The 13,011-nt window shown below is 37.5% G+C and overlaps 1 protein-coding gene across 1 annotated transcript; it reads left to right on the forward strand.

Annotated features, from left to right (window-relative positions):
• Positions 1-67: 67 nt before the first annotated feature.
• Positions 68-1,879, forward strand: LOC102622033 (wall-associated receptor kinase-like 2). Its single transcript, XM_052435793.1, has 2 exons — positions 68-92; positions 629-1,879. Exons 1-2 carry the CDS (start codon positions 68-70, stop codon positions 1,831-1,833), a joined length of 1,230 nt encoding a protein of 409 aa, XP_052291753.1. The 3' UTR covers positions 1,834-1,879.
• The last annotated feature ends 11,132 nt before the right edge of the window (positions 1,880-13,011 follow it).

The raw sequence follows: 13,011 nt of genomic DNA on the forward strand, positions 1-13,011 counted from the left end.
CATTAGCAATAAGTGTGATGAGAAACGGAAAATGCTATTGGAGCACCCTAGAGTTTACTAGAGTTAAATGTCAAATGATGTAACAGTCCTCCGTTAGATTGTAAGATGATCAGAAAAGAGTTGTAAAATTTATCATCCAATAGATGATTGAAATTATTGATTTTTAAAATATCTATCGAATTACTTGTAAATGAGTAAAGTTTTCCCATTACTGTAACTATCTTTGTAAACAGAGAATTAGAGACTAAAAATGGTGGAGTTTTATTTAGTTGTAGCCATGATTTAGTTTGATCTTCCCTTTGATTTATTTTTATTTGTTATTTTCCGGGCATGTGACTTGATCTGTAATATCTCAAGCGGCTACAGTTGCTCCAATTGTCCCGAGGGTTGTAATCGTCTCTCATATCGTTGCATTAAAATTTTCAACAAATCTAACAGATCTAACAAATCTCGGGTTAAATTCATTATTATAGGTATGCATGGCGATCGTTTATTTTACATCATAATAAATTAATAATATTTTTCAACATATATTTCAAATGAAAATACTAAGTGTTCATACGTTCATTTAGATTGATGATATCTTTCCTATCATGATATCTTTCATTATTGTCCTCGAGAGCCGCAGGTTGCGGTGGTGGGCTTGCGTTATTCTTTCTACTCATTGGAATATGGTGGTTGTACAAGTTTACAAAAAGAAGAAGGGAAATCAAGCTCAAGCATAAGTTCTTTAAAAAAAATGGTGGTTTATTATTACAACAAGAATTGTCTTCCAATGAAGGTAATATTGAGAAAATGAAGTTATTTACTTCAAAAGACTTGGAGAAAGCCACCGACAACTACAATGCCAATCGAATCCTTGGTCAAGGAGGCCAAGGTATTGTATACAAAGGAATGTTAGTAGATGGACGAATTGTGGCGGTTAAAAAAGCTAAAATATTGGATGAGAGTAATCTCGAGCAATTCATCAATGAGGTAGTAATTTTATCTCAAATTGACCCCAGAAATGTTGTTAAGTTGTTGGGATGTTGCTTGGAGACAGAAGTTCCTCTTTTGGTGTATGAATTTATTCCAAATGGAAGTCTCAATCAATACATACACTATCGATCCGAGGAGTTTCCAATCACATGGGAAATGTATTTATCCATTGCTTTTGAAGTTTCAGGTGCTCTATCTTATCTGCATTCAGCTGCATCTATTCCTATTTATCATCGAGGCATCAAGTCTGCAAACATACTTTTGGACGATAAATATCAAGCCAAAGTTTCAAATTTTGGGGCTTCTAGATCTATAACAATTGATCAAACTCACTTGACCACTCAAGTACAAAGAACTTTTGGATATGTAGATCCAGAATACTTTCGGTCAAGTTATTTTACAGAAAAAAGTGATGTTTATAGTTTTGGTGTAGTTCTTGTTGAGCTTTTAACTGGACAGAAACCTATCCGTTCAACTGACGCTGAAGAAGATAAGAGTTTAGCAAGATATTTTATCCAAGCAATGAAAGAGAACCGTCTGTTTGAAGTCCTTGATGATCGAGTTCTTAAGGAAGCTGAGAAAGAAGAGATTATTACCGTTGCTATGCTTGCAAAAAGATGCTTGAACTTGAATGGGAGAAAGAGACCTACGATGAAAGAAGTGGCATTTGAATTACGGGGTATAAGAGAATCAATTGGAGCTTCCATTTTGCAGCAAAATTGTGAAGAGACTGATTTTGTGGATGGTGACATTATTGGACATGATTTCGGAAGAAATTCATCTTCTAGTGGGTCAAGTTTAAATAGTGTCTCAGTTTCTGTAGATGCCGACCCTTTAATTTCAAACAAATGGTGATAAAGAGAAGAATTGCCTTGAAACTGTTTGTCTTTCATAAATAAGATTGTGAGACTTTTCCAATATTATCATTCTTGTATCGCTAGAGTTTCTTTGGGTACCATCATTTGTAATTAAAAACTTCCAAGTCATTTCAATCAAATTTTCCACTATTTCATTGCATGCGCTGCATTTTCCTTTTTTTCTTTTTTAGGCAAATAGAGGAGATCAAGGAAAAATCTTTTGAAATTAATTTCTTAGTTGAAGTTTACAAATGCAAGATGATATGATCTCTCGGTCTAAAGTGCAAGCACTTTAGCACTATGCCACCTAATATCTCTGAGTAAATAGGAGAGAACAACTTGAGCACTTAAGAGGGCCAACGTTAAATAAACTCCAGAGTAGCATGTTGGAATTTTTGGCTTATTGTTATGCAGGACTTTCTTGGTAGTGAAATAAAGTCAAAAGGAAGATGGGAGGAAATAAAGATCAATGCAAATTGATAGATAAAATACCCTACATCATTTGTGAGTGCATCTTAGGTCAAATATGTAAAGTTTGAACGATCCTCAATTTTTTAGTTAGATTTTGAGTATGGCTTAAACCCATGAATTTTCTAATATTTTATTAGAGTTAAATTTATCTAGATTAGGCCCATGCTACTTCCCACAGTACCTTATCACTTTACGCCCTTCACATGGAGGCATTATAAAAGAGTAATGCTAAGGGGATCCCAACTTGAGTTCTAATGGATGTGATATTTATCTAGTAGATAGTAAAATATTTATTTTATCAATTATAAAATTTATTATCCAATACATGAACTACATATAAAATTTGAGATTCAAAACTTAATTGGTGGGTCACAATCATTATTGGTTAAAAATGATATCCAGAGATAACTAGAGGTAAATCAAAAACTCTCTCTCTCTCTGTGCTAAGACCCTTTCTGCCACAGGCTAAAATTCACCAGCTTTGATCAATCAACCTGCCTGAATTACACAGCCATCACATTTTCAAACCTCCAATCTTTCAAATCTATTTTTCAACTCTTTGTTTCCAGCCACCGTAGCCGCGAACCAACGACACCTCTCCACTGCTACCTCTCGCCACCATGTCGCCAATTGCCCATCACTATAGCAAAAAATTATGCTAAAGGAGTTTAGGCCGGGGAGGGAACCAGTAGGTCTTTTCTTTTTTCTTATTTTCTATTTCTCTTCTATATTTCTTTTGTTTTATTTTTGTATTTGCTTCTGTTATTGTACGTTTTTATGTTTTGTTGTTTTGTAAGATTTTATACTGCTCGTACGGTGGTCTACATAGGCGGTGTTGTTTCAATGTCCAGATCGGGATTGTGTCAGTATTTGGATTGGAATAGTATGACTACATTGAAGCTGTTGAGGGCTTTAATAGTGGTACATTGAGGTTCCGATGACCTCAGGCGAAGTTCTGATGGCCTAGGTCAAGGGCTTATTGAGAGATTTTCTAGTGAATCGTAAGGTTGGTTTTTTTTGTTGCATTTTGTGGATTTTTTTTTTTGGTTGTTTGTTTGCATTTTATTGTTAGAATTGTGTTTTCTTGTGTTTTGTTGTATTATCGGACACTAGGGGGTATTTGAACTATAGTAGCTAAGGTTGGTTCCTCTAGTGTTTCTTTAGATTTTAATTTGAGAAAAAGGACACCTACACCTTAAAGTTTGAGGAAATGATCGCTAAACTCCTAAGTTTTTAAAAAGGGACACTAAAATTCTTTTTTTACCATATTATCCTTTGAATTTAGTAATTAGAAAATTGACTTTAAAGTTTTTGTAATTAATACAAATTTAATATAAATAATATAATCTATCTAGTAGATTAATAATATTAAATTATTTTTAAAATTTAAAATAATATTAAAATTTTAAATTATTATATTTATTTTAATAATATATTTGTATTTACTATAAAGATTTTAAATAAATCTTTGGGTTAAATAAATTTTTCAATTAACAAATAATATCCCTATTAATAAGATCAAAATTATTTTTTACATAATATTCAAAATAATTTTAATTTTTAATTTATTTTTTTAATATTATGTTTCTATTTATTATTAAAAATTACTTTAATATAATAAAATAAGTCTAATAGATTGTAAAATATTAAAATATTTTTTAAATATTAAAATTATTTTAAAATGCATATATTATTACATTTATTTTGATGCCATATTTCTATTTATTATAAAATTTTGGCGTCAAAAGTCAAAGGATATCACTGTCAAAAAGGAATCTTGGCGTCAATTATTGAAAATTTGGGGTTTTTTGTGACTATTTCCTCGAACTTTGAGAACGTAGGTGTTCTTTTTCCCTTAATTTGAGAAACAAATTGGTCTCCTTTGATTTTAAAATTTGTTTTATGTACTGTACTTAAACTTGATATAACTCTTATTTATATTATTATTATTATTGGTCCTTAATGAAAGTCACATTTTCTTAAAAAAAGAAAAGAAAAGAAAAGAAAAGTTGGAAGATATACGGAGGAGAACTTGTAGACTTGAGAGGGCCAGGGTTAATTAAAAGTCTAAGTTGACTTGCACGACTTTCATGGTATTGGGATAAAAGCTAAAGGGAAGCTAGAAGGAATTTAATTACAGATCAACGCATGCAATTGCTCTGTTAAATCTTCATTTTTTCGAGTAAAAAAATTGAGAATGGTTGTTCATCATTATCTGGTGTTGTTGCAATCGATGTTTTTGCCATTATGGCCAATCAAAGCATCAAAAGATTTATGCCAATATGATTGTGGGAATGCCACTATCAGGTACCCCTTCGGAATCGGAGAGGGTTGCTATTTTGATAAGAGTTTTGAAGTAATCTGCGATTACTCTTCTGGCTCCCCAAAAGCTTTTCTTGCGAGCATCAACAACCTGCAAGTATTGGACAATCATGTTTATGGTGTATCCAACATTAGGGTAAACATTCCTGTAATTTCTTTGAAGAACAGCAACATGGCAAGCAATGCTGAAGGGGTCAGTCTTTCAGTTAGCCCTTTTACATTTTCTCCGTGGGACAATAGATTCACAGCCATAGGTTGCAACAACTATACTACGATTATTAAGCGACAGAATGATTCATCCGTTTTTGGTGGGTGCCTTTCGATTAGCACTTGTGATCCTGCTCTCAACCCTGGTTGCTACGATTTCCTGTGCGCCCTTCCTCAAAATATTACTCAGGTTTCCAATGCAGAAATATCTAGTTTTTATCCGAAAAGTATTCCTCAGGAATGTCACTCTGTTTCCCATTGTTGAAGAAGATTGGGTCAACTCAAAGTACATGAAGAATCCTCACGTTTTGAAAGATCTCGGACAAGTTCCTGCACTGTTGAAGTGGGCTGAGTCTAGAGGATATTTGATACACCTCTTTGCAACCAAGGATGTATCGATAAGATTTGCACTCTTCGAGTGAGGGCTGACTCCAAAAGAAATTCGCGAAGATGAGCAAGAATGGGGAGAGAGATTGAGAGTGAGAGAAGAGTAGAGAAAAGTTAAAAAGAAATGATTCATTCTTGATTCCCCTTACACGAATTAGTTATGCTATACATATACTCCTCTGTCTTTTGGCGTTTAAAAGAATACAGCTCAGCATAACTTTGTAACAGAAAATATAACAGCAACATATACCAGCAAAATATAAAGCCCTATCAATTTCACTATACGACATAATCTTTAAACCACCCAGGGGGCCTTCTCACTCTTGTGCCTATGTACCCTTCCTTACGAGCTACTTCTACTTCAACTTGTGATGAGGCTTCCTTCATGGGCTGCGCACAATTAGACTCATCGATGGGCTGCCCTTCTCGTAAACAATCCGGTTGATCTAGCTGAATGTGGGGGGTTCTATCATCCCCTCCAGCTTCAAAACTCACCTTGTCCTCAAGGTGAAAATCAGGATAAAGCTCACAGAAGGTTTCAAACTCTTCCCAAGTAGAATCTTCAGGCGAACTGTCCTGCCATTGAACCAGAATTTGGCGACATCGCGTGCCTTATTTAAGCACGGTTCTAATAGCGCAAACTGCAGCAGGGAGATATAATGGCTGATTGTCCACACTAGTTGATGGCAAGGAATGGTGATCAGGGGTATGAGAACCAAGAAAGGGTTTGAGAAGTGAAATGTGAAACACTAGATGGATCTTGGAACTGCTGGGCAAGGCAAGCTTATAAGCTACAGGGCCAACTCGAGCTAGTACAGGAAAGGGGCCATAATACCGTTTAGCTAGCTTTTGACAAGAACGAGAAGCCACTGTCTTTTGGCGGTATGGCTGAAGCTTCACTAGAACTTGGTCCCCAACAGCAAACTGAGCTTTGCGTCTATGTGCATTAGCCTTTTGAATCATGCGATGTTGAGCTTGACGCAAATTCTCTTTCAAGGAACGAAGTAATGCATCCCGTTCACTTAAAGCTTCATCAAGAGCTTAGATTGAAGTAGAGCCCTTTGAGTAAGGAGGAATTGCTGGAGGTGGTCGCCTAAAAAGAGCTTGAAAAGGAGACATTTTGATGCTGCTGTGATAAGTAGAATTGTAGGAAAACTCAGCCCACCCAAGTAGAGATACCCATGAGTGTGGTTTGTCTTGGGTGAAAGTGCGAAGATATTGCTCCAAGCCGCGATTGACAACCTCCGATTGCCCATCTGTTTGTGGGTGATAGGCTGTACTGTGTCGAAGGGTAGTGCCACTTAACTCCAAAAATTGCTTAAGAACACAGGGTCGCGATCGGAAATAATAGAGGTCGGAAACCCATGAAGCTTTATTACCATATCCACGAACAATTTGGCGGTCTTTATGCTGTAAATTGAGTGGGAAGGGATCCAAAGTGTGCCGATTTCGTAAGGCGATCAACCACTACCAATATCACCGTGAAACCTCGCGAAACTGGAAGGCTAGTAATGAAATCCATAGTGAGTTCGTCCCAAACTAAAGTGGGGATAGGAAGAGGCTGCAGTGGACCTGCTGGTGCTTGAGTAGAATATTTAGTCTGTTGGCACACAAGGCATTTGACCACAAATCGCTCAACGTCCATACGCATTTTAGGTAAAAAAAAATTAGATGCCAAGCAGACCAGCGTGCGTTTGATGCCTACATACTTTGCAAGTGGAGTAGAGTGGAATTCAGCCAATAGAACCGCTTTAAAGGATGATGATGGATTGATATAGTAACGATTGCGATAAAAAAGGACCCCATTATGCCGCGAATAATCCTGTGAAAGAGATCTTGCAGCAAACTGACGATGAAGATCAATCATTTCCGGAAGTGTGGAATTCTCTAGTTTTAGAGTTGCTAACAACTCAAACGACGGGTGACTAAGGAGAGGCAAACAAGAAGCAGTCACTGTTGGTGTTTCCTCACTAGCCTCGTCATGCATTCGTGATAAGGCGTCGGCTGCAAGATTGGTACAGCCCGGTTTATACTCAATGCGGAAGTGATAGCCTAGTAATTTTCTGATGTAGACTTGCCGATCCGGAGTTTGAACTACCTGCTGGAGAAGTTCCTTAATGCTCTTATGGTCAGTTCAGATTACAAAAAATCTGCCTAATAAGTATTGTCGCCATTTGTGCACCGCTTCAACAATAGCGGTTAATTCCTTGATGTAGGTAGAAGAAGCACGAAGTTAAGGACCTAATTTCTTACTGAAATAAGATATGGGGTGCCCCGATTGCATAAGCATAGCCCCGATACCCACATTAGAGGTATCAGTCTCAAGAATGAAGTCGGAGTCAAAATCTGGTAGCTGTAACACAGGGGCTTTCACCATTGCTCTTTTAAGAGCTTCAAATGCCTCAGCTGCTGCTGGTGTCCACTGGAAGGCATCTTTACAAAGAAAATAAGTAAGTGGGGCTGCGAAAGACGCATATCCACGAATAAACCGCCGGTAATAACCCGTCAAACCCAAAAAAACCTCAAAGTTGTTTTGTAGTCTGAGGAGTTGGCCAACGAACCATAGTTGTAATTTTCTGAGGATCGGCCCGCACACCAGAGGCCGAAACAATGTGGCCTAGGTAATCGATAGCGTCTTGGCAAAACAAGCATTTGGATAGCTTGACAAAGAAGTGGTGAAAATGAAGGCACCGCAAGACTTGCTGAAGGTACCGCAAATGTTCCTCTGCTGTAGCACTATAAACCAAAATGTCATAAAAAAAAATCACAAATTTACGCAAAAATGAAGCGAAAATCTGGTTCATAGTAGCTTGGAAGGTAGAAGGCGCGTTTGTTAACCCAAATGGCATGACGAGGAACTCATAGTGGCCCTGATGAGTGCGAAAAGCCATTTTATAAATGTCGCGGTGGTGCACGCGAATCTGATGGTAACCAGCCTGCAAATCCAACTTGCTAAAGATTACTGCCCCACCTAATTCATCAAATAATTCGTCGATAGTCGGAATGGGGAATTTATCTTTAATGGTGGCGGCATTCAAAGCCCTGTAATCAACACAGAAACGATAGGTCCCATCTTTTTTTTTTACCAACAAGACCGATGACGAAAATGGACTTTGACTCGGTTGAATGATGCGTTGTTCTAACATTTCACGGATCAGTTTTTCCATCTCATTTTTTTGGAAGTGGGGGTAGCGATATGGGCAGACATTTATGGGAGTGGTGTTGGGGAGGAGATGGATTTTATGATCAATTGTGCGATGTGGCGGTAGGGTAGTAGGTGGAAGAAATAAGTTGAGGTAGGTGTGTAGAAGGCCAACAAAGGGTGCGGTTAAATGTGGAGGTAATTCGAAGGAAGAACTCTTGGGATTACTTTCTGATTCCTCCCCGGGTACAGGTACCTGTTGCAGAGCGAACAAACTATAAATGTCAGCACTGTGGACTAGAGATTGCAACTGATGAAAGGTGATTAGGGAGGGAGTAGTGGATAGTTCGCTGTGAAGAGTCACTGGTGCCCCATTCCAACAAAATTCCATAGAGAGGGCAGAGTAATCATGAGAGACACGGCCCAAGAATTGCAGCCATTGTATTCCCAACACCACATCAGGCCCCTCAATGGGCAGAACAAAGAGGTCCAAAGTGAAGATCGTTCCCTGCATCGTGAGAGCAACTTGAGAGCAAAAATATTTGCACACTAGAAAATCCCCATTGCCAATATAAACACGGAAATGTGTTGTTGGCTGTATCGGTAAGCCTAAACGCTTTGTCACTGTTGGTTTGATAAAGTTGTGGGTACTTCTGCTATCGATCAATACTTGAAAGCTGTGAGAACCAACTTCGCCAACCAAACGAAATGAGCGGGGATTTATTTGACCCGCCAAAGCATTCAAACTGGAAATATCCCCTGTTATGATCTCTTCGACAGAATCCAGTGGCAATTTTTGTTCACAAGAAACAAGCTCATTATCATCAGTACCCATAAGAAGCAAAAACTTACTGCGACAGCGATGATTAGCGCTATATTTTTTATCGCAGTTATAACACAATCCCTTCTCACGCTTGTCATGTAGCTCTGCTGGAGTAAGGCGGCGAATCAGTAAGTTGGGTGTGGGTAGAAGTGGTGGTAACGTGTTTGGTTTCGGGGGTGGGGAAGTATTGTGGGAATGAGATATTGTTTGGGCCATACCAGTGGAATGTTGCGGTTGGGTTGAAGCAAGGGGATATGTGGTAGGCTGAAATTTGTGTGACGGGGAGGTTGTGGTAGGAGTAGGTGACATGGTGTTCCATTTTGGCAAAAAAGGTGTCCTTGTTTGGCCTCCTCAGCACGGGCTTCATACGCACGAGCTAGTGCAAATGCTTCCATTAGAGAAGAAGGCCGAGCAAAAAGCAGCTCACGACGAATATCGAGTTTCAATCCCGTGATAAAAAAACTTATCAGAAGTGGTTCTAAAATTCCAGTCACTCGATTAATTAAATCTTCAAAAGAGGTCTGAAATTCTGCCACTGTTGTGGTTTGGGATAACTTAGACAAATTTCCTTGAGGATCTTCATAGAGGGAGGCACCAAAATGATGTTTAAGGTTCTACAAAAATTCTTTCCAGGTTGTCAACAAGCTGTTCATTTTCATCCATTGATACCACGCTGTCGCGCGTCCTTCCATATGAAAAGAAACAATCCGCAAACGAAGAGTTTTCGGTGTACCGTGGAAATCAAAGAACTCCTCAATTCGAAAAACCCACCCGTTTGGGTAAGATCCATCAAACTTAGGCACCTCCATCCTCATAGAACGGAGCACTGGGGACAACTCAATACCACTGGAATTTGCCTCATTAGAAGAAGAGGATGGGTGTGGTGGATTAGAAACCCGACCCAAGTGATTGGAAGACCCATGGATCTATGAACGCAAATCATCAAAGCGAGAATCTGTTGGGAAAATATGCTCTTTAAAAGCATATGTGTTTATTTAATTGTAATAAATAATTTTTCTGATTAATAAAATAAATGAGGTATTTTATTCAAATATCTTAATTGCATTAATATTTGTATTAAAGTCCATTTAATCATATTATATGTATTTATGTGATCACCATGTGGATTCACAGAAGACATAAATACAAGTTATCTTATGATTAAATAAATTTAGTTCGCAGTTGATAAATAAAGTTGGGCACTTTATTTAGGTATAGACTGTAATAAATTCATTGAATGATTTGTCTTAATCATGTATGAATTTATTGATGTAGTACGACTACATTGAACAGGATCACATATGAGATTTAATTAACTTTGTAATAACTGTCATACTTATTAAATCTCATAGGCGTTGATTTTACTGTAATCTTAATCTTGAGTTAATTATGATTTCATGATTGCGATTGTTATTTCATTTGAGTTACCAATGGGCACGACACATCCTTGTGGTCAAGATTACCCGGTATCTTGGTGGGAGCAATTATGAGTATTGGAGTTATGGATTAACAATATAGAATTTGTACAACACATCTCTTGATAGGTTTTCGGTACTTGATCATAGAATTCTCTGGCCAGAGTGTGTCAACATATTTAGTATGTTGAAAATGATCATTAGAGAAAACCAGTAAGGATCAAGGAATAAGATGTTATTAAATTGATTGGACAGTTGAGATATCAATTTAATTAACGATGTGGTACAAAGGATTGTGCAGTAAAGAAATCAATGTGGCTTGGGACGAATTATTATTCGAGCATACAATTATGGAAGTCAGTTCCAATCTTTTAGTGGAGTAGATTTGGAATTAAATAATTGGGCTAGTTTAATTACATGCCTAATTATTGTAGCCACTATTGTATGTTCCCAAATGATCCCCGGGTTAGCTCATTTAATTGACTGCACCACTACTGGACTAATAAGCAAGATAACTAGCTATTTGGGTCAAAAGCCTAAATATATCATTTAGTGGGAGGCTCCATTTAATAAGCTTATGTATAAGGGGCCTTATGTTATTTTACATGGTGGGTCCCCTATTAAATGAAAAGTAACGTGAGTTTTATTTTGGGCATTATTTGGAGCCTAGGGTTTTCACTAAAGGGAGATATATAAGGCTTATTTTTCTCAACAGAAAAAAACAAGCAGCCACTTTATACAGATCAGAGAATAAGATTTTTCTCTCCATTATTGAGAGAAAAATTTTCTCGTGCTAGTTGCTTTGGTAGTGATAAAGGCGCCCACACGTCAAGTGCAGATCGAACCTGAGTCATAACCTGGAAGATCATTGGTGACAGTTCGTGATCTAGCAAGCGTGGTGGCGACGGATCGTGATCTAACAGGAGTGGTGGTGGCAGATCGTGATCTAGGAGCCTAAATCACTTCAGCGGAAAAAGCCAACTCGGATTTTCAAGGTACGATTTCTAGAATACGAATTCTTATATATTATATGAGAGCGATCTTCAAAAGGTTTTATAAAAATTTTAAAAACCTAATTTTTCCCCTACAGAATCTACCGTGGCCATATATTGTTGCAGCGTTTGATGCAAGGACAATGTTTGGCTCTCGAACTGTTCTTGGATCGTCTTTAAAAGTTCAGAATCCGTCATTACGATAGCAATGAAAGCACCAATGATACACCTCTCTGCAACCAAGGATGTATGGATAAGATTTGCACTCTTCAAGTGAGGGCTGACTTCAAAAGAAACTCATGAAGATGAGCAAGAATGGGGAGAGAGATTGAGAGTGAGAGAAGAGTAGAGAAAGTTAAAAAGAAATGATTCATTCTCGATTCCCCTTACACGAATTAGTTATGCTATACATATATTCCTCTGTCTTTTGGCGTTTAAAAGAATACAGCTCAGCATAACTTTGTAACAGAAAATATGACAGCAACATATACCAGCAAAATATAAAGCCCTATCAATTTCACTATACGACATAATCTTTAAACCACCCAGGGGGCCTTCTCACTCTTGTGCCTGTGTACCCTTCCTTACGAGCTACTTCTACTTCAACTTGTGATGAGGCTTCCTTCATGGGCTGCACACAATTAGACTCATCGATGGGCTGCCCTTCTTGTAAACAATCCGGTTGATCCAACTGGGGGTTGTATCAATATTGTTATGAAGAATATAATTCGAAAACTACTCGTAACAAGGACAATATATGTTTTAACACAATTAAGCTCAGACCTCTTTTGCCTTTGCAATAGGGAAACAAGCGTTGGCCCACACCGCCATGGATATTGCTTAGGTACAGTTTCGACTACTAATTAAATTAATTTCATATATGAAGTGTAATTACTTTATTTCCTCGAACCAACTACGTATCTAACACAAAATTAGGGACGGTAATTGCAGAATTCGCATATGTAAAGAAGGCAAGATTTATGTATAGCCGTGATTTAATTTGATATTCTCTTTCATTTTTTTGGTTTGTTTAGGAGACTTGCTCTGTAATACCACAAGCCGCGACAATTGCTCATTGGAATGTCCCAAAGGTTACTTTTCAAATCCGAGCGTTGGATACTGCAACCAAAATCTTAGTATGCACAAAAATTCTCTCAAATTCATTATTATAGGTAAGTATTGGAATTTGCAGATTTTATCGACAGAATAACTTACCCCATATATATAGGCTCACAAACTTAACAGACTAAACAGTTCCTTGGCATAAATCACCTCGAATTTCTTTAAAAGAAGAAGAGAAACCCAGCTCAAGCAAAATTTCTTTAAAAGAAATGGTGGTTTATTATTGCAACAACAGTCCTCATCAAATGAAGGTAATACTGAGAAAACAAAATTGTTTACTTCAATGGAATTAGAA

Source organism: Citrus sinensis, chromosome 3 (genome assembly GCF_022201045.2).
Source record: "Citrus sinensis cultivar Valencia sweet orange chromosome 3, DVS_A1.0, whole genome shotgun sequence".
Classification (NCBI taxonomy): Eukaryota; Viridiplantae; Streptophyta; class Magnoliopsida; order Sapindales; family Rutaceae; genus Citrus; species Citrus sinensis.

What these genes read in the sequence shown, in the direction of transcription:
- LOC102622033 (XM_052435793.1), top strand. Translation starts at nt 68, where the DNA reads ATGTCAAATGATGTAACAGTCCTCC. An exon ending in AAATGATGTAACAGTCCTCC is followed by an intron (nt 93 to 628) that starts GTTAGATTGTAA and finishes CGAGAGCCGCAG; the next exon opens with GTTGCGGTGGTGGGCTTGCG.